This window comes from Mus caroli, chromosome 7 (genome assembly GCF_900094665.2).
Source record: "Mus caroli chromosome 7, CAROLI_EIJ_v1.1, whole genome shotgun sequence".
NCBI classification, from domain to species: Eukaryota; Metazoa; Chordata; class Mammalia; order Rodentia; family Muridae; genus Mus; species Mus caroli.
Genome location: NC_034576.1, coordinates 37,421,962 through 37,449,869, shown reverse-complemented (window position 1 = coordinate 37,449,869; position 27,908 = coordinate 37,421,962). Strand labels below are relative to the sequence as shown.

The 27,908-nt window shown below is 48.4% G+C and overlaps 1 protein-coding gene across 3 annotated transcripts; it reads left to right on the top strand.

The window, feature by feature from the left end:
• The first annotated feature begins 14,248 nt into the window (after positions 1–14,248).
• On the top strand, positions 14,249–24,592 carry Plekhf1 (pleckstrin homology and FYVE domain containing 1). 3 transcript variants are annotated; one of them, XM_021167177.2, is made up of 2 exons: positions 14,249–14,308; positions 20,891–24,592. In XM_021167177.2, the coding sequence occupies exon 2, from the start codon at positions 20,907–20,909 to the stop codon at positions 21,744–21,746; it is 840 nt and encodes a 279-aa protein (XP_021022836.1). In that variant the 5' UTR covers positions 14,249–14,308; positions 20,891–20,906; the 3' UTR covers positions 21,747–24,592. The 3 variants fall into 3 exon arrangements, with proteins under 3 accessions (XP_021022836.1, XP_029335746.1, XP_029335747.1); XM_029479886.1 differs by lacking the exon at positions 14,249–14,308 and adding an exon at positions 16,938–17,507; XM_029479887.1 differs by lacking the exon at positions 14,249–14,308 and adding an exon at positions 17,519–17,613.
• The last annotated feature ends 3,316 nt before the right edge of the window (positions 24,593–27,908 follow it).

Below are 27,908 nucleotides of genomic sequence, written 5' to 3'. Positions count from 1 at the left end.
GAGAATGAGGTAATAATAAGCCATGGTAGGTGGGATTCCTGGCCAGCCTACTAAGGTACACATGCTTCTAAATCTCTATTTAAAACTCAGTCTCACTGAGAAATCCTGGAATTTGGGCCCAGGAGTCACTGGCCTTCTGTTTCTCTGCCCAGTGTGTCATGCTAAATGTATTCTCCTTTCCCTGTTTTTCACTATTACCTGTCTCTTGAAAGGGCCCACTGGGGAGACATGGCTGGGCTTAGCTTGTGGGGACTTGTCACCTGTTAAGTCCTACAAACTGAATGATTGACAAGAACTCTGTGACTATGGAGGGATGGAATCCTGCAGGGCCATGATCAAAAACAGTAAAAGGAAGAAAACTTATTTTGGCTTCCAGAGGAAGAGTGCCATAATGGCAGAGGGGAAGTGGCAGCCTGTGCCTGGAGCATAAGGCTGAAAGATTACGACGGCACAAAGGGAGCAGAGATGGCAAAACCAGTGGTGGGGTTAATAAGCCCTCAAGGCCCACCCACTTGGTGTACTCTCTCTCCTAAGCCTTACCCCTAAAAGCTTTATAATCTCCCCAAAACAATGCCACCAACTGAAACACAGTGTCCAAACACAGGAGCCTAGGAAGGACATAATGCCATCTAAACAACCACAGCACGTCAAAGCCCTTGCCACGGACCCTGAAGCCTTTAGTGCAATCCTTGGAACCCCTGTGGTAGAAGGGGAAAACTGACTCCTACAAGTTGTCCACCATAACTTGGCGTGGGCATGCTAACACACATGCACGTGTGCAAACATACATGCAATAAATATAGAAATGTGAAAAGTCTTAAAGACAAAGCAATTTTGAAAAGCAGAGAGAAGAGACATACTCAGCAGGGCTACATTGGGGAGAACAGATAAAGAGGTGAAAAAATGTAGCATCCATCTTCAAGGTATTGCTGTGAGCATTGGGCTTAAACACAAAAGGAACTAGGGCAGGGCACTGCATGGTTAACTGGTCCAAGGAGGGTGTGGTCTGCTTGATCTTGCTTCAGCTCTGGTTCTACCAGATTCGAACAAATCCTCATCTCCTGATTGCTACCATCTTGTCAAGCCTTCCGGGGATTGTTCTGGATCCTGGAAGGTGATGACCTCTGGCCCAAGGTGCAGCCTCCCTGTTGTTGTGGATAATTGTCCAGGTTTGTCGGGTTTGTCATTCCTAGAATTTTAGGAGACTTCAGGCTTAAGATGATGGCTTATCTCTGAGTCTACAGCCTTGAATCAGAATTAAATGGTTTAGACAGACACTTCCCTTAGGGAATATGCCTTTCAGGCTAACTTGAATCTATGCTTTTGGGCCAAGGACACTAGTATTTGGCTCAGAACAAACTACAACTCTTTCCTTTTGAACCAAGAGCTGTGTTTTACATTAGCACCATTCGAGACATTATAGATGACAAGAAGAGGCTGGAGAGATGGCTCAGTAATTAAGGACACTTGCCATGCAATCATAAGATCCAAAAGTTTGGATCCCTGCACCCATGTAGCGAGCCAGGTGCCTAAATTAATTCTCTGTTGCTAAACATTGTGACCCAGACAAGTTATAAAACAAAGCGTTTGATTTGGAGATTTAGCATCTCAGAGATGAGACCATTACCATCATAGCAGGGAGCATAGCAGCAGGCAGGCAGGCAGGCAAGCAGGCATGGTGCTGAGCAGTTAACTGAGGGCTTACATCTTCACCCATAAGCAGGAGGCAGAGAAAGCTAACTGGGAGTGGTCTAGGCTTTTGAAACCTCAAAGCCCACCCCCAGTTGTCACACCTTCTCCAACAAGGCCACACCTCCAAATCCTTTAAAAACAGTTCTTCCCCAACTGTGACCAAGTATTCAAATATATGAGCCTATGGGGGCCATTCCATTCAAACCCACACCAGGAATCCCTCTCATGTCTAGAACCTCAACAGGGGAGTTGGAGAAAGAGATAGGAAAATAGCTAGAGCTTGCTGGCATCCAGCATAGCCATGAAAATGAATGCATACATCCATTCACGTAAATATACACAGAGATAAATAAAATATTTTCCCAGGTTCATACTTTATGGCACAAATTGAGCATTACATGATGAGTTGATGTTTGCTTCTCCGAGCATTGGACTTGATAGATGTGGTCAGACATTCCAGAATTCACATATGTTGCTTTCAGAGTTGAAGTATTTTTGTCCTTATCTTAAAGCATAAGACCAATGTAGCAATGCCTCTCTATGCTGCCAGTACACAAATCATTCTGCCCAGGAGGGCTGAAATATATTTAATACCAGTGAACTGGAATTGACCATGACTTTGATCTTGGTCCAGGTCATAAATCTGCAACCAGTGTCCTGTAAGAAAACCATCCATCTACTCAGATCAGTTAGCAATGAAATACATTTTAAAAACCGAATTACAAGAGATGACTCAATGATCCATTTAGAGCCAATTTTCATATAAAGTACAGCACAGACATCATGGTTTTGTTGAAGATAATTCATCATGTTCATGGAGAGTTATCTTTAGACTAGAGTCTGTTCTGTGGACAATGAATCTTTTTGAAACATCACAATGAGGCTGTAGGTGGTGGCTCATGTCTTTAATCCCAGCACTCAGGAGACAGAGGAAGGTGGATCTCTGTAAGACTGAAGCCAGCCTGGGCTACATAAAGAGTTCCAGGACAGTCAGTGAGAAACTGTCCCATAAAAATGGTGGTGGCTGGGGTAGGACACGGAGGAAGGGGGAGAGAGAGAGAGAGAGAGAGAGAGAGAGAGAGAATCTTAATATCTATAATTTTAGAGAAAGGTATGTGTGAACTTTCCACTCAGCCTTTTTTCTTCTTAAAAATAAAAAAAAAGGTTGATATTTTAAGTTTATATGTATGAGTTGTATGCTTTGGATTCCCTGGAACTAAAGTAACAGTTGGCTTCCATGTGAGCGCTTCTTCAAAGGCAGAAAGTATCCATAGCTGAGCCATCTCTCTGGCCCCTCTTTCTTTCTTTTTGAAATGTTTGATGATTCAACTTTCCATGTATTTTATAACCAACTGGTGTTCTCATGAAATAAATTCCTGCTGAGGATTTGGATAAAGTTGATGTTTGATGGTTGCACTGTTTAAGTTGAGAACAACAGATATTTTAACAGTGTCTTCCAATCTATACTGTATGACAGCCCTTCAATTTACTTGAATCCTCTTGGGTTTCTTTTGTCAGAGTTTTCTGGTTTTTAAGATGTAAATCTAAAATATTTTTACTATTAGACTTATCAAATATTTCATCTGATACTATTGTAAATGACTCTTTTAAGATTTTGATTCCCAAGTTTCTTTTCTTTTTTTTTAAAGATTTATTAATTTATTATATGTAAGTACACTGTTGCTGTTTTCAGACACACCAGAGGAGGGTATCTAATCTCATTACAGGTAGTTGTGAGCCACGATGTGGTTGCTGGGATTTGAACTCAGGACCCCAGAAGAAGAGTCAGTGCTCTTAACAGCTGAGCCATCTCTCCAGCCTGATTCCCAAGTTTCTGTTCTGACATATAGAATATTATTTATTTTTATTTTATGTGTATGGGTGGGGGGTTTGTTTTGTTTTTATTAATCATTCCATTCATTTACATCTTAAATGATATCCCACTTCCCGTTTACCCCTCCACAAGCCCCCCATTCCACAGCCTCCCTCTCTTCCCTCCCCTTTGCCTCTAGAGGGTGCTCCCCCACCCAGTCACCCTCTCCTGCCCCATCCCTCCAGTATCACCCTACACTGGGGCATCAAACCTCTAGAGGACCAAGGGCCTCTCCTCCTATTGATGTTAGACAAGGCCATTCTGCTACCTACGTATCTGGAGCCATGGATCCCTCCTTCTACACTTCTTGGTTGGTGGTCTAGACCCTGGGAGCACTGGGTGGTCCTGCCAACTGATGGTATTATTCCTATGGGATTGCAATCCCCCTCAGCTCTTCCAGTCCTTCTGCTAGCTCCCCCAGACTGAGCTCAGTCTGATGGTTGGCTCCAAGCATCCACATCTGTATTGGTCAGTTGCTGACTGAATCTCCCAAGGAGCATGTGTATGGGTGGTTTGTATGCATCTATGACTTGTTTACCTGGTGACTGTGAAGGCCAGTAAAGGGCATAAGGTCCCGTGGAGCTGGAGTGACAGACAGTTGTGAGTCACCTTGTGGGTGCTGGGAACCAAACCCCAGTCCTCTGGAAAAGCCCCCAGTACTCTTTACCACTGAGAGGCATTTCTCCAGCCCATTCTCACTTCTTTTGAATTTTTCTCTAAGCAGAGAAATTTCTGAAGGTGAGTTAAACTTCAGTGGATACTACCAAATAGCTTCTAAAGTGTATTTGTGCCCATGTACACTTCCTGAGGCAACATCCATGAGCACAACTCCTCTATATGCCTCTGACACTTGGAATCATTGACATCATAGTTACAATTATTCTGGTGAACAATTGTCAGGTTCAGATTTCTAAAATCCAATGCACTAGCAAAAGAAAAAGAAAAAAAAAAGTCTGTGGGGTATATAGGCAGCTAATTAAAGCCTTCAGCCATGAGTCTATCTCTATCCGCTGCATAGGTTTATCTAACACACACGGGGGAAGGGGGAGGGAGGGAGAGGGAGGGAGGGAGGGAGGGAGGGAGGGAAAGGGAAAGGGAAAGGAAGGGAGGGAGGGAAAGGGAGAGGAAGGGAGGGATGGGGGGGAAAAGAGAGAGGTCAGCATCCTCTTCCCCAGATCCCAGTTCTTGAGTGGAGTTCATCCTTAGGCTCATGCCTCCTATGGTGGGTCTAATCTGCACTTCACATCTAGTCAGCTGCAGCAGCCTTGAGTTCCAGTCCTACACGGTCATCTCATGTACTGGGCTAATGTTGGCATTATGACTAGATGCACCTAAGCATGAACAAAAACAAAGGATACACTATTCAAAAATAGACAGGATATGAGTTGACTTGCTNCAGAATTGAGTGGCAGAGACCAATGAACATTTATGACAGCACAGTTTCTGGGTGTCAGAAACAGGGAGTGGCTTAGCTGTTCTTGGTGGCTTAGTTCTGTCACGTGTCTCTCACATGATCCCTGCTGAGCTGTTGATTTGGACTGAAGTCACCCAAAACTTTCTAGAACTGACTGTCATCCTGCAAAGTGTCTGTTCTAGTTTGCTTTTCTGTTACTGTGATGAACACCATGATCAAAAACAATTCAGGTGAGGAAAGGGTTTTGTTTGTTTTTTTTTTTTTTTTTTTCAGCTCAGAGTCCCAGGTCACAGTCCATCACTGAGGGAAATCAGGGCAGGGACATAAGCCCACGGGGGAAATGCTGTTTTTTGTTTGTTTGTTTGTTTGTTTTTTTACTTACCCACTGGCTCAAACTCAGCTAGCTTTTTTATATAACCCAGGACCACCTACCTAGCAACGGTGCTGCCCATAGTGAACTGGGCTCTCCCACATCAATCATGACGGCTTATCACAGACATGGTCATAGGCCAATCTGATAGAGGCAATTCTTCAGCCAAGGTTCCTCTTTTCCAGATAACTATGTTATATTATAACAAAATCTAACTGAGCAGTAAGCAGCTCACATAGTTGCCAAGGGATGCCAGCCATTGGCAGGAAGCCCTTTTTCTCCCAAAAGGACCTCTCCATAAAATTCCTTGGGATTGTCATGACTTAGAAACTATCTTCCCCCAGAGCCTAGAGAGCAGGCCAAGAGTCAAGGGAACTTTTGTGACCTCACATTAAAAGCCACGTACTTTTGTTTATGGTGTTGACAATTGAGATGCATCAGCAGTTAAGAGTACCTACTGCTCTTCCAGAGGATCTAGGTTTGGTTCACAGCATCTACATTGCAGTTTCAGGGGGATCCAATACCCTCTTCTGGCCTCAAAGGGCACCAAGAACACACATAATGCATAGACAGACAGACAGACATGCTGGCCAAACACCCATACACATAAAACAACAAAGTGATTTTGAAAAGCCACAGCCTGCCATGTCCACATTTTCCCCAAGGTTACATGAGCTATTCTCATTCAGAGTGACAAGGGACCAGCCTACCTAAGGATGTCATAGGGCACACAATAAAATGTAGCTACTCTTCTCACAGGGTCAAGCCACCCATTGGTCTCTTCAAAGGCAAGCACTCAAAACAGTAGTAACTTTTTAAAAAAAGATTTATTTATTTATTTACTTACTTATTTATTTATTTAATGTGAGTACACTGAGTACAGCCGGTTGTGAACCTTCATGTGGTTGTTGGGAATTGGATTTTTAGGACCTCTGCTCACTCTGGTCAACCCCACTAGCTCTAGTCGGTCCGCCCCGCTCCCTCTTTCTCAGTCCCTGCTTGTTCCAGCCCAAAGATTTATTTATTATTATATGTAAGTACACTGTAGCTGTCTTCAGACACTCCAGAAGAGGGCATCAGACCTCATTACGGGTGGTTGTGAGCCACCATGTGGTTGCTGGGATTTGAACTCAGGACCTTCGGAAGAGCAGCCAGTGCTCTTACTCACTGATCTCGCCAGCCCCAGCAGTAACTTTTAAAACATGCATTTATTGATTTCCTTTTTCAGGGTTGCGCCCATGCCACAACATGCATGTAGAGGTCCAAAGATGATTTGTGAGACTTGATCCTCTCCTTCCATTGTGTGAGTTCCAGGGATCAAACTCAGGTCCTCAGACTTAGCCACAAGTGCCTTTACCCACTGAGCCATCTTGCCAGCTCCCGGTAGTATAGACACACACTTACATTTATCCACCAGTGTATCTCTTCACTCCATGTGTTAGAAGTAAGNCTTCCCATGACAGACACAGTAACTGGTCATTCTTTTGTTGCAGTAGGCTGTTCCCAGGGTGCACACATGCCATAAAGTCAGTTTGCCCTCCCCATGGGTGATTGCTTCAGGCTGTCTAGTGTAAACAGTGTTGCTCTAAATTAGCAGACATTTATATCGGTTTCCACAAGAATAAGAATATCAGAGATAAATTCCTAGAAGTGGACCAGCCAGCAGGAGGGCCTACTTGCTTTTTCCATGATTCAGGTTGCCAAGTTGCTCTTCTCAAAGGTTGCTTATAACAACTGGTGTCCGCCCCAACCACCCCTCAAGGAAGAACTGGGTAATGGGCTAGGAGCTATGGGAAGCTGAGGAAGCAATTTAAAGTACGATATCATCCATCCCTGTTGCTTGTTTTATGGGAGCAGGGTCTCCTGGAGCTTGAGTTACATGAGCTACATGTGGGTGTGAGCTGCCTGATATGGGTGCTGAGACTGATCCTAAGGAAGACAGCAAGTGTTCTTAACCATTGAATCGTCTCAGCCCTCCTGCCAAATTCTTCCCTCAGCCCTCTTTCTTCTGTACCAGAGGTTCCCAGCCTTCCTAATGCTGTGACCCATATAATAAAATTCCTCATGTTGTGGTGACCCCTAAACCATAAATTATTCTTGTGCTACTTCATAATTTTAATTTTGCTACTGTTATGAATCATAACATAAATATCTGTGTTTTTCTGATGGTCTTAGGAGACTCCTTTGAAAAGGGTATGGGGGTCATGACCCACAGGCTGAGAAGCACTGTTCTAGACTGTGTGCTAGGGGTTTTTTGGTTTCGTTTTGTTTTGTTTTGTTTTGTTTTGTTTGTCTCTCATGCTTTCTTGCCCCTATGGCCTCTAAAATTCCTGTTCATGCCTTAAACACAGCAGGTGAGATAAACACAGCTAAATACCCAAGGCTAACTCTCCAAGACCAAAATGGTTTTTCTCATGGTTTGGGTCCAAAACAACCCTTATGCACATGTATTGAACACTTGGGAATGTGCTGGGTAGAGAGGGAAGTGCAACTTGGGAAGATGGAACCTAGTCAGAGGACATGGTCACTCTGTTGGGGACACTAGCTCTGGGTTCCTCCTGTCCTGCTCTCTGCTTTTTTCCATGATTGGAAAATGAACAAGCCTCAGCTGTGAGCTTACACACACACACACACACACACACACACACACACACAGGGGCCGACAGCCCCTCCTGCTGCCGTGCTTTCCTGCCAGCACAAACTGGGACACCCTGACACCGAGCACCGACATAAGTGCCTCCTCTGTTAAGTGTTTCTGTCATATATCTAGTCGCAGTGATCAAAGTAACCAGCACAGGTCTCCAAAATAGATGGACATGATGGGGTACCTGCTCCACCCCCACCACCACCACCACCACAGCCTTCCCGTTCCTTCTGCTCATGGATGAATGTGTGCTCATAGGTTAATGTGTTTTGACCGTGAACTCCCTTAGTGACTTTTGTAATGCTCTAAAGAGACACCATGACCAAGGCAACTTATAAAAGAAAGTGTTTAATTTGTCAGCTCATAGTTCCAGAGGGTTAAAGCCCATCCCAATTTTGAAAAGCAGCATGGTGGCAGCATGACACGGGAGCAGTAGTGGGGAGCTTTCCTGTTGAAATAACAACCACAAGACAGACAGACAGACAATAGTGTAGGCTTTTTAAGCCTCAGAGCCTACCTCCAATCACATATCCCCCGACACCTTAATCCTTCCTAAGCAGTTCCAGTAAATACAGAAGACGCATTCAAATATGAGACTATGGGGTCTATGTTTATTCAAACCACCATACTCCCCAAGGCCAGAGGCAGCCTCCTTCATCATCCTAAGAAGCAAGGCAGGGATACAAAGGGCTACTTCATGACTGTTAAATGAACGAGTGGCCCAGGTGGAACTTTGTGGAGCATGCTATCCAAGACCTGTTGGTTTTATTCTAAGCAATTAGGTGTGTCTGGGGCTCTGTGCCTGACGCTCTGGGGATCATATTTCCCTGTGACATTGCCTTCATTCTTCTGGAGCATGTTGTGTAAAGCGTTCTTTGTTTTCATTTCTCTTTCTCCTTCCCTGGCTTCATTGAGGCCTTAAGGGGAAATCCTGGAAGGATGTGCACAGTAGCCAGATACACACAGAACACACAAATAAAAGATAAATACTTCTGTCTCACAAAGGCAAGGGAAGGGACAGCATGCAGCCTCACAGTTGGGTGGGTGCAGACGTGGTCTGTCAGCACAGCCTGGGTTTGCACTGCTTTTCTTGAGGTCTTCTCTTGAAACTCAGTCTTTTTGTGGGCGAGCATGAGTGGGCGAGCATGAGTGCCTAGGAAAGCCAGATGAGGGTGTTAGATCCCCTGGATCTGGAGTAACAGCAACTAAGCTGGAAGAGGATGCTGGGAACGAAACTCCTTAGCAAGAGCAGCACTCACGCTTAACCACAGAGTCATCTCTCCGGTCGAAAAACCCATCCTCTCAACTGCAATCTTTCCAAAAATGCCCTCCATTCTCATAACTCCCTTCACCTTACCCACGTGCTAGGGACAAAACCCCAGTCCTTATTCTCTGTGCGTGCCAGGTGAGTGCACTGAGACATGCCCTAGCCCTTGGGCTTGTTTTATTTCTCAGTTTTACTAAGTTGCCTAGGTTGACCTAGAATGTTCCATCCTCCTGCCTCAGTCTTCCAAGTAGTGAGATTATAGGTATGAGTCACCATACCCACTTAAAACAAAAACAAAAAACAAAAAACCCTGCTTTCCCAACATTTTGCTCTGAACTTTTTATACTCACCCAGAGTCTTAAAAACCCAAGTAACCAGGCCTGTTTTATATAACAATGGGACATGACAGAAAGCCCTAACCTGACAGTCCTGTGATTTTGCCTGCCCAGAAATGAACTTTTCAACCCCAGTCATTAGACCATCAATGCTCAGACCTGGGTAAGTTACACAGATCCCCACATTGCCTAAAGAAACTCAATATGTAGCCAGGAATCCCTTTTGCTCTGCAGTGCCTGGGAGACCCTAGTGGTCTGCGGGTGAGACATATTAGTAGCTGCCTTGACCTCTGTAAAACCTGCTTATCAGCCGGGCGTGGTGGCGCACGCCTTTAATCCCAGCACTCGGGAGGCAGAGGCAGGCAGATTTCTGAGTTCGAGGCCAGCCTGGTCTACAGAGTGAGTTCCAGGACAGCCAGGGCTATAAAGAGAAACCCTGTCTCGAAAAACCAAAAAAATAAAAGACAAACCTGCTTATCACTGTGGGAAAGGTGAAATCATCTTTTTATTACTTTGTAACAGGAAAGTGAGAAACACCTGAGAAACAAAACAATTTTGCTGCCCAGCTGTGGATCCCGTGAACAGCTGCAATGCGTGCCTTTCTGATGTCTGCCTCAAAATCTCACTTTAACCCCTCGTCTGCATGGCCTTGCTGTTTTGGCTCTAAGGCTGTGATCCTTCTGCTCCTAGCAGTAAAAATAAATTATTTAATCTAAATTTGAATTGAGACAAAGTCTCTATTTTCCCCCAGTGGATGTGAACAACAATATCCATGAGCTGAGAGTAGCTTCCACATTTTTAAAGGGTTGGAACATGTCTTAGTTAGGGTTCTACTGCTGTGAACAGACACATGATCAAGACAACTCTTATAAGGACAACATTTAACTGGGGCTGGCTTACAGGTTCAGATGTTCAGTCCATTATCATCAAGGTGAGTGTATGGTAGCAACCAGGCAGGCATGGTGCAGGAGCTGAGAGTTCAACATCTTCATCTAGAGGCTGCTAGGAAAATACTGGCTTCCAGGCAGCTAGGATGAAGGTCTTAAGCCCACTCCCACAGTGACACACCTACTCCAACAAGACCACACCTTCTACTAGTACCACTCCCTGGGCCAAGCATATACAAACCATCACAGAACAAAAATACAAAAGAATGCTTCTTAACACATTAAAATTATAGTAAAAAAAATTCAGGGCTGGAGAGATGGCTCAGTGGTTAAGAGCACCGACTGCTCTTCTGAAGATCCCAGCAACCACATGGTGGCTCACAACCATCCATAACAAGATCTGATGCCCTTTTCTGGAGTGTCTGAAGACAGCTACAGTGTGCTTACATATAATAAATAAATAAAATCTCTAAAAAATAATTATAGTAAATTCAAATCTAAGTGTCCATACTCATACTCCTCTCCATTATACCCATGGCTGCTTTCACTATGTAGTGGTCCCAGAGACCCCTTTGCTAAGCCCCAAATACTTACTGCCTGGCCCTTTATACACAAAGCTGGCGCCCCTGACTTAGATTTACCGATTATTAAATGTTTGTGTGGTTGTTATTCTGGGATGGAACCCAGGGCCTTGCACAGAAGTGCTCCAATGGCCAAGACCCTTCTCCAGCTCTCCAAGGATTAAGATTTTGTTGTTTTTACCCCCAAAGTGTTAGTAGCTCTTTTACATTTTTTTTCCTGGATGGAACCCAGAATCTCAACCTCTTCTATGGGGATGGGGCGGGGCGCGGGGCGGACACTACATCCCCAGCCCTCTGCTTCTTGAGCTCAACACAGGAAATCGCTGGCTTAGAGTAGGGTGAGACAAGATAATGTAGTGTTAGGCGCATAATGTTTGGTATCGACAAAACTTGATAAACAACGACAATGATAATGATAATTCCTGGTGGTTTTTTTTTTCACACAGGAATTTGCCAAAAACAAAAAAAAACAAAACAAAATAAAAACTAGCTTGGGCCTCCTGATCTTGGGGTTTCCCCGACTCCCTGGTCCCTGTGGTCTGGAAACCAGCTTTTCCCAGAAAGGACTTTTTTAGCCAGGGAAGCAGAAAAGGTCTCCAGGAAACTTCATTTTTTTTTCCATAGCTGTGGCTTGGCTGACTCAACTTCTGCCTTTTCCTGAGTCACAAGTTTGTTCTCTTCCTTGGAGAAGGGAGGGAGCCCTCCGCTCAGGCCTCCCAACCCACAGCCAGCCCCCGCTGGGAAGGGGTGGGTAGCTGGATGGTCCGCTTAAGCGGCTCCAGGGGATTCCCCACCCTTCCAGGCAGCTGCGGGAGATGCTGGGGCTAGGAGACAGCGGGTACTGAGATCTAACGGGCCCCCGAGTCACCGGAGGAGTGACTCGGAACAAACCTGGAGGAGTTTCCTGACTCCAACATCTGGTCTTTTAGACTCCCTCCTCCAGGCAGCCCCTCTCTGCCAGGTACTGTGTTGGATGCCAAAATATCAGAACAAATAAAACCGCTCTGCCCTTTCAGGGACCATTCTCATCCTGGTCACCTCCATTTCTCCCTGAGAAGTTCCTCCTCGCTAAGGATGGGTGGCTCAGCTCAGGCAGTGGAAACTCAGAGCCAGGCTTTGTCCTAACACTCCAGTAATAGTTACATCCTAGCCTAGGGGACTTCAGACCTTGCCTTCCCTCTGGACAGTGAAGAGTGTGGCTACACCTCCAACCAAAAATCCAAGTGGGATGCATCTGTGGGTTCTAGAGATGTTGGGGTCTATAGTAGATGGTAGAATATGAGCCCCATCTAAAGAGGGCTGTTTGCTGTGGACAAATACGTTGTTGAATATTTTTAATCCCAATCCAGGGTTTCTACCCCAGCTTTGACCATTAATTCCCAAATAAAGGATACATACAACATTTATACTTCCAATAAGCTTTAATCACCACAAGAGCTGGGCAGATATCGATCCTCTAGCTATATAATATAATAACAATTCCATTATATAATTTGCTATGTTTCATCTGGGCTGCTCTTAACTCCAACTAGCCACCCCACATGGAGATTATTTTAAGGTTCTTACCCCATGGCGTTTTCTTTTTTTTTCACCTCCTTTTTTCTCCTGGTCGTGGTCTCCTTGACCCCCAAACCGGGAAACTCAAGACCACGCCTATCTCTCTTCTGCCCAACTATTGGCTGTGGGCAGCTTTATTCACCAATCAGGGACAAGCTGAGGGGCAAGGTTACATAGGGCAACTTATAGAGTATGTGCAAGGCTCCCTGGAATCAACCTGGCCTTGTTATTATATTGTAATTTAGCATTACAATATAAGCAGAAGACCAGACCTCTGCAGAAATAGACCAATATTTCCAAATCTTTGATTGACTGACTGAGACAAGGTCTCATTATGTAACTCAGGCTGCCCTCAAATTCCATTCTCCTGCCTCAGCCTCCTGCGTGCTGAGATCACAGGCATATGACACCCAGACCCCCAAATCTTCTGATTAAAGATGAGCTTAAGTCAGGGCTGGAGATATAATATCTCATTGGTGGAGTACTTCTCTAGTACGTGAGGTTGTGAGTTTACTGATGGAAGGGGGTGGGGCTAAAAGTATTTTTATGTGTCTTCTCCCCATCCGAAATATTCACAGCAGTGCATTTTGTAAATGTTTAAATAAACTTCAACTCTAAAAGAAATATTCAATAAGTGCTGGTGGGTTTAAGGATGTGGGGGATGGTAGGGATTAAGGGACAGTTTCGGGAAGGGTCTGCCCCTAACACCATCACCAGAGGGCCACACCATCCCCTTCCAAACCCAGTTTGGTCTTGGCCCAGCGGGCACCAGGCTAACCAGAGCTAGTCCCTCTTCAATGTAGCCAGTTTAGCAACACAAACTGACACTATAGACTAATATTAGCCCAGCAGTCTAGAGACAGAGGCAAGGCTTCTATGAGTTCAGGGATAGCCTAGTCTACATATAGAATTTCTGGTCAGCCAGGGGTAACAACAAGACAATAAAAAATCGATGGAGTTGAGAACTGCTGCTTTGTGGCCAAGGAGACCTCTCTGAGGAGGCGACCCTGAAATGACAAAGGAGGGAGAGGGCGAAGGGTGGGAGTGGTTTTTAAGGAACCAGAAGACAGTGGATGAGGATTGCGTGGGGGCAGGTGAGATGGGAAAGCAGCCTTGGAATTGAGTTCTAAGAGACACCAGTAGCCAGGGCAGGGTACCTGTTCGTGTTGGATCTACACGATGAATGCCTGGGGTCCACTAAACTAATTTCCTCCCGTGTGCTTTTGACATTTTCCTCTAGGAAAAAAATTTAAAGTTCTGTTGGTCGTTAAGAAAACGTGTGTCTCTGTGGCTGAAAAGAGTAACATCATAGTAACAGGGGCATCTGAGGGCCCACCACTCCGTCATGCCTGCTTCCCTCACAGGCTGTCCCTCTGACCAGCGCCGACTCAGTCTTGAGTGTGGCGACCAAGAAAGCTGGGAACCGGACTCCAACCGGGAATCAGCCCCACGTCCCCACGCACAACCGCTGCTGACCCGTTTACCGTCCAGCGGTTTAACTACGCCCGCGCACATTTCTGGTGAACTCGGGCCGGCTCCGCCCCCGCCTGCGTACCAGGGCTCCGATTGGTCCAGAGTCGCTCGAAGGGGCGTGACCAGAGAATTGGAACCCAGAGGCGTGGGCGGCGCAGGGATTGGCGGACGCCAGTTCGGGACTGGCTGTGCGGACGCGGAGGTTCCTACGGGAGGTAAGCAGGCTACGGAGGGGGAGAGCGCTCCCCTTTCACCCTCCACCCTCCACCCTGCCAGGTCTGCAGCTGTGGGTAGAGGTGGCCTCAGGAACCCGCATCTGGGGCTCCACTGGAGCAGAGGCTGCTCGCTGTTTGCTGACTTGGGAAGGCTCCTTGGGAAGGGGTTGACAGCTGGGACTCTAGGGCCACTGAGTCCCAGGACTATGCGCGAGTTGGAGAAGGGTTCTCCGCAGAGTCGCTACCCTCTCCTTATCCCGTGATGTTCCGGGAACCTCGTCTTGGCCAGAGGCGTCTTGGGTTGGGAGGGACGGTTCTCAATAGCCTCGGATTTGGGACCCTGAAGAGTTTGAGTTCGCGGCTCTTCATATAGGAAGTTACTGGTGTGGGACCGGGCCTGGATTCTCCTAGGGAGTAACTGAAGTACAATAGACAGGTGTCCCCAGGCCTCAGCAGGAGGGAAACCGGCAGTTCCGAGTCTCGGTGGAATGTGTGCGCTCCCCCGAGAGGGCGCAGGCCTTGGAATCTGAACAAAACCGATATCAGATTCCATCCGGTCAGAGGCCGCGGAGGAGGGGCGATCAGTGCCGAGATCAAGACCCCTGCGGTTTTTGTAAACCGAAGTGCTTCATTAGCTGTGCGTCCTGCCCACGTCAGCCCTCAGAGCTGCCTAGAGTGGCTAGGCCAATTAGTTGTCTGAACACTGGGACCTGGCCAACCCTGTCCCGCCAAGGAAGGAGGGGTTTGGCATTGTAGCCTGCGGGATGGGACTGTCTACCCTGTGTGTTATGCGATGAAAGACAGCAAAGTCAGGCAGTAGGAAAGACTACACACTCTGGATTTTAAGAACTTCTGACCCTGGGCATGTTTTTTTTTTTTTTTTTTTGGGGGGGGTGGGGAGGAGTGGGGGCGTGTTGTTTTGTTTACTAGGGCCAAAAGTTTCAGAAGTTATTGTCTCTTTTTCATCATGTGAGTTCCCGAGATAGGACATGGCCACAAACACCCTTACCCTCTGAGCCAGGTTGCCCAAAAGATTTTGCTTTTTTTTGAGATAAGGTCTCCTTGTATAGTCCAGATTGACCTAGAACTCTCTACCTTCCTATCTAATCTTCCCAGATGCTAGATTATAGGAATGCCCTCTGGGCCAAAGTTTTTCTACCTTGGCTCAGAGCTTATCTGGAAGCTGGGCCCACTCCTGAAGTTCTTGGGTGGTGACTGTGAAGTGGCTCATGGGCACGGAGTTACAGCCATGCTTTGTGCTTAATTAGCATTGTGCCTAGCAAACAGTGGGTGCTAAGAAAGTAGCACCTAAGGGTTCATTTTCCTTGATCTGTTCTCCTGGAGGAAGATTCTAGAAGGTCTCGGTGACTCCGTTGGGTGGTGCCACTCCCTTAGTACCCTTGTAATAACTCTGGAATGCTCACACTGGCCTGTGGACCTGCAAGACAGGCCCTGCCTGCCCCTGTAACCTTACCTCTTACCCCCGTACCTCGCTCCTTCTTGAGTTCAGGGCCCCGGACCTCTCTTAAGGGCTGTACTACAGTGAGCAAGAGGATTTGAGGGGTTGCATCAGGAAAGAACCCATGTTGTTGTGAGCCACATCCATATGCAGGTGTCTTGTGTATTTTACCTGTAAGGGGCCAGAGAGTAAATACATTTTAGGTTGTGTTAGCCTGAGTGTGGTTGTATTTCACTAAGGTTGCATTTAGGAAACCTGGCAGTGGCTCATAATGGGTCTGGATTTTTAGTTTCTGGTTGTAGATCACCAGTCCTTCTCGTTGACTATGTGTTCCTCGGTGCTGGACATTTGGTTTGCTTCTGCCTCTTGGCTCTAGTAAACCCACACAAGAGTATAGATATTCGGGCTGGTGAGATGGCTCAGTGGGTAAGAGGGTAAGAGCACCCGACTGCTCTTCCAAAGGTCCGGAGTTCAAATCCCAGCAACCACATGGTGGCTCACAACCATCCGTAACAAGATCTGACTCCCTCTTCTGGAGTGTCTGAAGACAGCTAGAGTGTACTTACATGTAATCAATAAATAAATCTTTAAAAAAAAAAAAGAGTATAGATATTCCTTCCAATGCCTTTGGAGATAGACGCACAGTGGGAAAGGTAGGTATATGGTAAGTGTATTTGTAATGTTTTGAGGAGTCTTCAGGTTGTTTCCCATCGTATCTATGTCGGTTTTTTTCCTCAAGATGTATTTGTTAATTTTTTGAGCGTTTCTATGTCTGTGCACTACACGTATGCAGATTCCCTTGGAACTGGAGTTACTGGTGGCTGTGAGCCATCTGATGTGGGTGTTGAAAACCTGGGTCTGTGCAAGCGTATGGAGAGCCACTGAGCCGTCCCCCAAGCCTGTGGCTATGGCAGTTTACATCCCCAGCAGCAGTGCACACTCTTCCCACTTTTCCACTCTGGCACCAACTGGAATGTCTTTGCTAGGAACTTTCCAATGGGTATGAGATCTCCTCCAGTTTCGATGGGCTTCTTTAATGGTTTGGAACTTTGTGTGGCTTCTGCTTGAGTGACATTCAGTTGTAGGTGCCATCCTAGAGCTGCTCACTGTGGCCGGGGCCTGGGCTTTTGGGGGTTTGTTGTTGGTTTTTTTTTTTAATTCATTTTTATTTTTATTCATGGGTCTGTATGACTGAAGGCCACATGTATGTGAATGTCTTGGAGGCCAGATGAATGTGTCAGTCCCCTGGAGCTGGAGTTAACAGGCAGTTGTGAGCCACCCGATGATGCGGGGACTGGGATCCAGATGCTGGTCCTCAGGAAGAACAGCAAGCGAGCAGAGCCATTGCTCCTCGTCCTTTCCCTCTGCTCCTAAGAGTTTCAGTTGACCCTGCTATCCTGACGCCACTGCGCCTTTGGACTTCCTGCCCCTGGGCCTCTCTGGCCTCCTCACAGTGAGATATTATCCACACTGGCCTCCAGCACAGTGCTGGTGGCCTTGGAGGTAGCATGCTGGCAATTTGGGTTTGTTGTATTGTCCCTCAGCCAAGAACTGATGATCAGGTGGCAGAACAAAGTTTGAAGCCAAGATTAGCGAACTAAAAATAGTTACATCAGGTGGTGTGGGCAGCCCTGAGGCCTGAAGGGGGGGAGCGAAACAGGACTGAAGAGGTTCAGTGTCTCCTCCCTTCCCATCCTCCACCTCCAGATTCCCACAGGCAGCCTCACATACAGAACCACGGTATGGTGACCTAGAAATGCATGTGTAGTGTGGTGTATGTGTGTGTGCAAGCAAGTGTTTGCATGTGGTAAGAGGTCAACTCCTGCTTCCTTTCAACAAGTAAGAGGTGAGTGGTTTGTGCACATGGCACCTACTGTGTCCACGGCACAGTTTTAAGAATTGCTGATCTAGTCATTGGCAAGAAATTGGCAAGAAAAGGCTTCTATTTTGCTGGAGCTAAAGACTGAATGGAGGCAATAGAGGGGACATGTGCAGTGACTGAACAGGAAAATACCAGGTTTTCTGTTGTTGTTCTTGGTGCTGCTGCTGATGTGTGTGTGTGTGTGTGTGTGTGTGTGTGTGTGTGTGTGTGTGTGTGTGTGTGTGTGTGTGTGTGTGCGTGTGTTGATGTCTGGTGTCTTCCTCCTTTGTCCTCCAACTTGGTTTTTTTAATTTTTATTTTACTTTTAATTATGGGTTTATATGTATGGGTGGTGTCTTAGTTAGTTTCTGTTGCTACAGTGAGATACCATGACCAAAAAGCAACTTGGCAAGGATTTCTTCTGCTCCTACTTCCACACTGCTATTCATTATTAGAGAAAGTCAGTATGGGAACTCAAATAGGGCAGGAACCTGGAGGCAGGAGCTGATGCAGAGGCCATAGAAGGCTGCTGCTTACTGGCTTGCTCCCCCTAGCCTGCTTGGCCTGTTCTTTTATAGACCCCAAGATCACCAGCCCAGGTACAGCATCACCCACAATGGGCTGGGCCCTCCCCTGTCAACCACTAATTAAGAAAATGTTTGACAACAGGATCTTACAGAGGAATTTTTATAATTGAGGTTCCCTCCTTTTAGATAAGTCAAGGAGACCTAAGAGTGGCCAGCACAGGTGACATAAGCAAGTATGTGTGTGAGTGCCCACAGCATCCAGAAGAGGTATCGGATTCCCAGGAGCTGGATCAGGAGGCTGGGAGCTGGGAACTGAGCTTAGATCCTCTGAGAAAGCAGTATAGGCCTCCTACCCCCCACACACACTTTTTTATCTGACATTCACAAATTCAGCCATCTTAACTAGCCAGCAAGCCTCAAGGATCCTATCTTTACCTCCCCAGCAGTAAAATACAGATACACCGCCACACCTGTCTTTTTACTTGGAGTCTCGAGATCTACTCAGGTCCATATGCAAGCTCTTATCCAAATGGGCAATCTCTGCAGCACAGTGACTAGGTCTTGATACACATCACAAAGGGAAACAACAACAACAAAAAAAGCAGTGTGGCATCTTACAGAAGGGGTCACTGATTGTCAGTATTTCAGGTTTTATGGCCATTTGATTTCTCTCATTACTTAGCTCAGCCATACCATATACACGAATGTGCAGGGCCACATTACAATAAAACTTTATTTATAAAATATGGGCTCTGAGCCAAATTTGACCTCTGGCTAGTTTGCCATCACTGGAAAGAGCTACCTGAGATGAGGTTAATGGAGAATCTTTCTGGAAGAGAACTGGGAACTAAGCTGGTCACAGACCAGGGCCAGCATGGATGGCCTTTTCCAGGTGAGGCAAGATGGCACCATCCTACTGTACAGATAGAGTCCCATGGGGAGAAATTGTGTGTAAGAAAGAGAAGGTTCAAGGATGGAGACTAGATTTAGAGTTTGAGCCACTGGGTGGATGAGAGAGGGTCCGGGGAAAATGGAGTTCGGCGTTGAATGTAAGAGGTTATCTGATTACTGGGTGGGTGAGGGGCTGTTCATACCTAGAGCTTAGAGCTAAGTCTAAAGGCTTGGACCAGGAAGAGGTCACATCTGTGTGCTCTTCAGGTCTGAATATGCTTGGTTTGAAAGGTGGGGTTGGACAGCACAGGGTAGCTAGCATGTGCTGTGCTGTGCTGTGCTGTGCTGTGCTGAGCTGTGCTGTGCTGTGCTGAGCTGTGCAGTGCTGAGCTGAGCTGTGCTGTGCAGTGCTGTGCTGTGCTGTGCTGTGCTGTGCTGTGCTGTGCTGTGCTGAGCTGTGCTGTGCTGAGCTGAGCTGTGCTGTGCTGTGCTGTGCTGTGCTGTGCTGTGCAGTGCTGTGCTATGCAGTGCTGTGCTGTGCTGTGCTGTGCTGTGCTGTGCTGAGCTGTGCTGTGCTGTGCTGTGCTGTGCTGTGCAGTGCTGTGCTGTGCTGTGCTGAGCTGTGCTGTGCTATGCTGTGCTGTGCTGAGCTGTGCTGTGCTGTGCTGTGCTGTGCTGTGCTGTGCTGAGCTGTGCTGTGCTGTGCTGTGCTGTGCTGTGCTGTGCTGTGCAGTGCTGTGCTGTGCTGTGCTGTGCTGTGCTGTGCTGAGCTGTGCTGTGCTGAGCTGAGCTGTGCTGTGCTGTCCTGTGCTGTGCAGTGCTGTGCTGTGCTGTGCTGTGCTGAGCTGTGCTGTGCTGTGCTGTGCTGTGCTGTGCTGTGCTGTGCAGTGCTGAGCTGAGCTGTGCTGAGCTGTGCTGTGCAGTGCTGTCCTGTGCTGTGCAGTGCTGTGCTGTGCTGTGCTGAGATGTGCTGTGCAGTGCTGTGCTATGCTGTGCTGTGCTGTGCTGTGCTGTGCTGAGCTGTGCTGTGCTGTGCTGTGCTGTGCTGTGCTGTGCTAGGGTTTACTGCCTAGTATGTCAGCAGAGAGAGAGCCCAAGTGGGCCTTACCTTACACAGAGGTAAGGTATGAGCTATATTCCCTCCGATGAACTCCTAGAGTCTGTTTTCCTCCTGTGAGATGGGTGCCGTGGGCAGAAGGTTTTCTAACCTGCTAGGGGTTTGTGTGAGGGATCATGAGATAACATCACACTTAGATGGCAATGGTGAGCTTTGCCACCCAGAACAGCTAGATAGTTGGATACCTTGGGCAAGCAAGGGATTGCAGAGGCTGTGATCTGTTTGGATCCCAGATGGTCATATTGTCCAACACGCACCGTTCAGTATGTGCACCCTCAGTCTTCGGACTATAGGCCGTCCCAGAACTGCTAGCCGATGGGAGCTGGGGACCCACTATTCCAGCTTCCTTGCTCCTGGTGCGTGCCTGAGGTGAGCTCTGTTGCCAAGGTTCCTAGGGCTCCTGGGCATCTTACATCTTGGAGTTAACTTCTTATGGCTGCCTTCCCACTGCTGTCTGCCTTCCATGTGCCTCCTGCTAGAGAGTCCCCTTTACCCATCTATCCTCCACCACCCCCAACAATTCTTTTCACTCCCGTGTCAGGTCAACCTCTGAAACGCTCGGTTTCTGTACCTGGGAGGCTAAGTGAACTGGCTGAAGCACAGTGGGATAATAGTTTGGTGGGTGAGTCTAGTTTGCTGGGTGAGGGAGCTGGTGTAGCGGGGCAGTGAGCACTATGGCTCTGACTTCATAGGCAAAGCTGACGACCTTCCTGTCTGCCTCCTATAGCTTAGCTATTGAGAAGATGGTGGACCACTTGGCAAACACGGAGATCAACAGCCAGCGGATTGCAGCAGTGGAGAGCTGTTTTGGGGCATCGGGGCAACCGCTGGCCCTGCCGGGCCGTGTGCTCCTAGGCGAGGGGGTACTGACCAAGGAGTGCCGCAAGAAGGCCAAGCCACGCATCTTCTTTCTTTTCAACGACATCTTGGTGTACGGCAGTATTGTGCTTAGCAAGCGCAAGTACCGCAGCCAGCATATTATTCCCCTGGAAGAGGTAACATTGGAGCCACTGCCCGAGACCCTGCAAGCCAAGAACCGATGGATGATCAAGACAGCCAAGAAGTCCTTTGTGGTGTCGGCAGCCTCCACCACTGAGCGCCAGGAATGGATAAGCCACATCGAAGAGTGTGTGCGGAGGCAGCTACTGGCCACAGGTCGCCAGCCCACCACGGAGCACGCAGCGCCCTGGATCCCGGACAAGGCCACGGACATCTGCATGCGCTGCACGCAGACGCGCTTCTCCGCACTCACCCGTCGTCACCACTGCCGCAAATGCGGGTTTGTGGTCTGTGCTGAGTGTTCCAGGGAGCGTTTCCTGTTGCCACGTCTCTCTCCCAAGCCCCTTCGCGTCTGCAGCCTGTGCTACCGAGAGCTGGCCGCCCAGAAGCGGAGGGAGGAGGCCAGGGAGGGGATCGGAGGCTCTCCACAGCAGCTGTCCCACCTAGGCGGCACTGTCTGTGGTGCATCCAGTGGCGATGACGATGACTCCGATGAGGACAGAGAGGGCAATGGAGATGGTGACTGGCCCACCCAGGTGGAGTTCTATGCTTCTGGTGTCTCCTGGTCAGCTTTCCATAGTTGACCCTTACCTGCAGAGTGTTTGCATCAAGTCAGTTCTTTGCCGGAGACCCTTGCCCATGGCAGTGGGCATGTGACAGGTGGCTGTTCCAGAGCCATTACTAGTGCCTTTCTACTAGACAGTAGCCTCCCGGGCCCTCTTCTAAGTCTTTTTCAGATAATTTCCTTTCCATTTCATATGCAGTCCTTGGTGATCAAGCTATAGCTGCAGCTCTTGGAACTTGACCAGGCCAGGTGCCCCACGCATTAAGGGTTAAAGAGGGCAAAGGGAAGCTTGGGCTTCAGACCCCATTCCACCTTCAACCATGAACAGGTACAGCCCATGGGAGAGCATGAGACTTGCACATCCACCATGCAGATATCACCACCTGGCAACCAGGTCCTGCCAAACTGGACGCCAGATGTACGGTGTGTGCCCTTCAGGCCCAGGTGACCTACAGCCTGAGCTCTCTGAGCTCAAGCCAGCCCATCAAGCCCTCTGCCCTGTCACTACCAAGGTGTCTGGTGCCCATTTGGCTTGTCCCCATCTCTGTCTGTGGTTAATAGAATCAGTGCTTTCTCTTAGGACTCTAGGGTCAGGGAGAAAAACCCTATCCAAACTGATTTACCAATAAACAAGAATAAAGTATCAACTCTTGATTGCTAAGAGTACCCTAGCTTCAGACACTGCTCAGTCCAGGGTAGAGACCATGGCTCTAGGGATAACCATCACTGATACTGCTACACTGGGCATTCCTGAAAATGCCTCCCACCCAGTGAGACATTCACGCCACCAGGTCCCTGGCTCCCCAAGAACAGAGCTCCATACTCTTGTTCTGATAGCTAGCCAGCCTTCCTACTTTCCTTCCTTCCTTTTGAGACAAGAACTTGCTACATAGGGCGAAGACAAACTTGAGATCCTCTGTTCCTCAGCCTCCCTGGTGCTGGGATTCCAGACATGTACCACTGCACCCTGCTTATGGCTGTGGGCTATCTAAATGGGTGAGATAAGGAAGGAAACAGTGTCTCAGCCTGATCCTTCTGGGATGAAAAGCTCCCCTGTGTCGTCTCCTGCACTGCTGCTGCAGATGGTGTCTGGGGAGCAAGCCACCAGCCTTTCATGTTGACTGTAGAGCTTCAAGGCCCTTCAGAAACCTTCTATAAAGCTGTGTGCATGACAGTTCCTGCCTGTAATCCCAGGACTCAGAGCCCTGCTTATACAAAAGCCCTGTCTTGAGAATGAGTCTTTGCCCAGTACCTGGCAGTCCTTGCCTGGAGTCCCTGTACATAGAGTGGGGTCACTTTTAGCTACGTGTGGGACTTTGGTGCTAGGAAAACTCCCCTCCAATTTCTGGTATAGTGAACCCCATTATCAGGATTCTCCAGATCCCAAAGCTTGCGGTTGACAGACTCGTGGCTACCCTTCAGAGACTGCTGGAGGGATCTCAGTATGGAGTACCCAAGAGCTGCCTGTGACCCTTTCTGCATGGCAGTGACAGGCTAGGGGACATTGGGAAGCCCTTTCCCTCCATGGCCTCTGTCAGCCACACAAACTAGTTCAGGCTGCTTTTCCTGTTTGGGCAGAGGGCACAGGGCCAGGCAGGTTCTCAGGTGAGGAAGGAGCAGCTTCCTGAAGCTAGAACTGGCATCTTCTCAGAAGCCCAGGCCAGGCAGCCCCATCCTTCCCACCCAGGGGTGCTGACCAACAACCCTCACTCCCCTGGAACCTTCCTGTCCAGGAAACCCTCAGGGTATAAAAGGCAGTAGTTCCCTTGGACCGATGGCACTATCTGAGGCTGACTGGGTATAGAGGTGGTTCTCAGCCATTGGACAAAATAAGCAGGGTGTCGGGAGCCTGTGTGGTCGGAGCCATGTGGCACTGTGGGAAGGAGAGATGGGAACTGGCTCATCCCTCACCCCAGAGCTCAGCTTGACTCCCTCTCCCACAGACCTAAGACTAGGATGTTACTCCCCTAAACTCCAAGATGTTGGAGACCACAAGGGCCCTGGATGGTCAACAACCTTGGAAAGGAGTTCACTTATGCTAAGCTACTGGGATGTGTATTCCCTGCCAGATGCCAGAGGCACAGCTGTGACTAAGATGGACAGGGTCCTGGCTCAGCTCTCAGTTGAGAAGGGAGGCTAGAGGTAGGCTGAGGTTGGTACCAGGTGCAGAGAGTGAGCTGTGCCAATGGAGAAACAACACCCCAGGAACTGGCAGCGACTAGTATGGAGGCCCTGAAGAGGAAGGGGTCTGTGTGTCCTGGAGAAGCATGTTGGAGTCCAAAAGGAAGTAGACCCCCAGAACCACAGAGACTTCTACAGGTAGCAGTCTATTCTCTGCTCTGGGGACTGTTCTGACTTGTAGACAGATGGCTGGAGAGTGTGGGGACAGGTGTGGGGACTGTGTAGCCAGAGCTAGCCTAGGATTCCCAAAGGGAAGTCTATCAAAAGCCCATCCTCTGCCCTTTCTGCCTGTGGTGGTGGGCGGGCTTCCCTGGCCTCCCTCCCACCTCTGACTCTTTTGTACTGAGATACTGAGGGGACTCCCTGTATGACCTAGATGACTGTCAGGATCTTTGCCTCGGACTCTTTATGAGACCAAGTGGCACCCAGTATGTGCCACTCCTGAAGGGGAGTGGGGAACAGACTGCAGGAATGAAGGCCTTGAAATAAGTTGCAGAAGAAAGCAAAATGGTGCAGTCACTACAGAAGCCATTGTGCAGGCTCTCTACAAACAAAACCGCTGGGGATGGCCCTGTTCAATCTGGGTATTCAGCATACACTTGGGTACCATCATTATCCTGGCAATATTCACAATGGCCAGGTGTCCAACATGTGAATGAATAAAGAAAATACAGTGTACATGCACACTGGAGATTTATTCAGACACCAAGGAGAAGGAAAATCTGTCATTCATAGAGAAATGTATGGAGTAGAGATTGCCAGGTTAAACCAAACAAGCCAGACTCAAAGACCATCCCTTTCTCTCATAGGCAGATTCTAATTTTTACAAAATAAGATGTGAAAAGTACAGGAAGTGTTTAGGAAAAGGAAGGGACCAGTGAGGGAGTAAGAGAGAGAAATGGGGTGGATGTGATCAGCCTTCCATACATATGTATAAACGTAACACACAAAAATCTAGCGTGTGGGCATAGAATGGAGCCTGGGAAGGGATGAACCTGTGTGGGAGATTGTCATCAGTCCCTTACTGAGCCAGCATAGTCAGCCAGGCTGGGATCAAGGGTTGCAAGTGTGCTCTGTAGGCTGTTCTCAGAGAGGGCCCTGCCTGGGGAGCAACTCAAGCATGGGTCGTTCTCAATTGGGACTTCCAGCCAAGGTGCTGAGGGCTACGTCAAGGCTCTACTGCTGACCTTTGCCCCTGACTGCCACCCCAGCCAGCGGCTCAGGAGTTCTCAGGATGGACTTCAGTACCTCAGCCATTTGCAGATGTCTTCTGATTTTCCCAGTTCTGAGCTGAAAGACAACAGGATCCAAGAGCACTTTGTCTCATGGGTCGGGGCCAGGCCTCACACTCTTGTCCAGAGCTCTGCTCACAAGGCCTGGCAAAGACATAGGAACCCACTGTCCTGCCAGCTGAGTCTCCCTGGAATGTATCCTCCCAGCTGTGTGGATATTGTCCCTGCCAGGAGCATGTGACTCTCTGGCAGCCCTGGGGCCTTGGGAGGAGCCTGCCTTGCCCCTCCTGGAAATGAAGAGAGACAAGAGAGAGTCTGAGGCCAGAACCCTGAGTGACAGCATGGGAACTTAGACCTCAGCATTGCCTGAACCAGCTGGGCAGGGTCTAGCCCTGATGAGGGAGCACTGGAGCAGGACAAGATTGCAACTGTGACCCAGTGCTTCAGGGACAGATGACAGACTGCTCTTGCGGTTCAGTAGGGTCCAATCTCCACACAGATTTCAGACAACAGGAGAGGCCTTTCAAAGGAGCATGGTCAGGGCTCCTAGCCTGTATATTTGTCCGTGGGACTTCCAGGTGCCACATTTATTAAAGGAGGGAGCCTCTTACTTAGTGACTCCCAAGTGTGGTCTGCCAAGTGGGGAAGAAGGCAAGGGATCCTGGGACCCCAGGGATGCTGTCTCTGTGGTAATGAGGATGAATGCTGGTACCTACTTATTAGGGTCTATCTGTGCTCAATGTAGAAACAGACAGGTCACAAAACCTAATCGAGTCTCAAAGAGGATGGCCGTGGGAGAGCTTGCTGGAAAGGAGACACTTACTGGCACCTCAGAATAACTCTCCTCAGCAAGCTTTATCTTGGTATCCATGAGGACTGGGGTACCGGTTCTTGGTTTTTTTATTAAATTTCCTTTAAAAAAAAACCTTACTGAAAGTCGCTAAGCATAGTGACACACCCTTTTAATTCCAGCACTCGGGAGGCGGAGGCAGGTGGATCTCGGAGTTTGAGCCTGGTCTGCAGAGTGAGTTCCAAGACAGACAGCAAGTGCTACACAGAAAAATCCTGTCTCAAAAAGAGAGAGAGAGAGATTAAAAATGTATTATAACATTTATTTGTGTAGGGGTGGGTGACATGTGCCATATGGAGGTCAGAGGGCAACCTGTTGAAGTCCATTCTCTCCTTCCACTGTAGGCCCCAGCAGACTTTCATGAGACTTGTATAGACAATGATTTTCCATATGACACCAAAAGCAAGAGGCAGGAGGGCTACAGTCAACTGACAGACTCAACAGAAGACAGACAGACAGACAGACAGACAGACAGACAGGGTCTCACTTTAGCTTTGGCTGGCCTAAAATTTGCAATTCAGGCTAGCCTTGAACTCACAGAGATCCACCTGCTTTGCCCCTTCAGTCATGGGGTGATGGTGCCTGTAACCTTTGGGAGCTGATTAGCTATTAGGGAAATTAAATCAAAACTTGATTGACCTGTCATTTCACCCCAGTTAGAATGTCTACTGTTAAACAGCAACAAACCTTACTGCAAAGCTGTGGGTTAAAGGGCCCACCTGCCTTGCTAGCAGGCAAATCTCACTAGGCCAGTCATTTTATGATGATGTAAGGGGTTCCCCTGCTCAATGGGAGACCTGACACTTGAGCCAGCCCTCCCACCTCAGGGTCTCTTTCAAAGAAAATGATACCAGCATACCAGGAAGGCACCCATACACCATGGGTGTGCTTGACAGCGAGGTCACAATAGCTAAGTCATGTATGGGGTCCCAGAACTGGTGGCCCGGCCTCTCATCAGATGTAGGGCAGGTTCTTCCTTCCTGAAACCAGTTGCTCTCACAAGCTGGAGCCAGTGCCCACCATACCCACCACCAGTGTCCACCTCCCCCTTGGGATAGCCAGGCCCATTGGGACCTGGGCTGGAGGGAGGACAGCTTAGCAGGATCTCCATTGCCGATGCATGTGCAATAGATTGCCCAGTGTGGGTGGTGCTAGATGCAGAACTGGCGGGTGCACACAGCCTTTGAGAGCTGTCTTAGTTACTGTTCTATTGCTGTAAAGAGACACTACATGACTAAGGCATGACTTTTTCTTATAAGAGAAAAGCATTTAATTGGGGTGTGCTTACAGTTTCTGAGCATCATGGCAGGCATGGTGCTGAAGCAGTCAGTAGCTTCTTGACTAGAAGGCAGTAGGGAGGAGGGGGTGGGGACGACAGGACACGTGCTGGTGGCCAGCGCTTTTGAAACCTCAAAGCTCACCCTCAGTGACACACCTCCTCTAACAGTAAGTACTACACTCCTTCCAACAAGGCCACACCTAATCAAGTTCCACTCCCTGATGACTAGACATTCAAACATGTAAGCCTCTGGGGGCTATTCTCACTCAGATCACCACATTTTCCCACAATGCCCCAGAAGCTAGGGGAGGTACTGATGCCACCTTCAAAGGGATCATTTGCCATTGCCCAGTGCTTCACAGGGGACCACCTGGGACAGTTCATAGGAGGGTGGGGAAGCCAAAGAAGGGGACATAGATGGGAGACCCCACCATTCAGGAAGGCTGCTGAGGAACAGAGGTGCTAGAGGGCCTGGGCAGAAAAGGGGAGCCAGAAAGCAGCCCTGGCTGAGGCAGACCGCTCTTCACTGCACCAGCCCCCATCTTTTGCCCTCAGCTCCTAGCAAGCATGCGTGGACTGAGGCAGAGCATGTGCAAGGAGGATGTGGGCTTTCACAAGTGGGGACCTCTGTAGATAGTG

Bases quoted from the DNA above. Each gene is read 5' to 3' on its own strand.
- Plekhf1 (XM_021167177.2), top strand. From the start codon at position 20,907: ATGGTGGACCACTTGGCAAACACGGAGATCAACAGCCAGCGGATTGCA.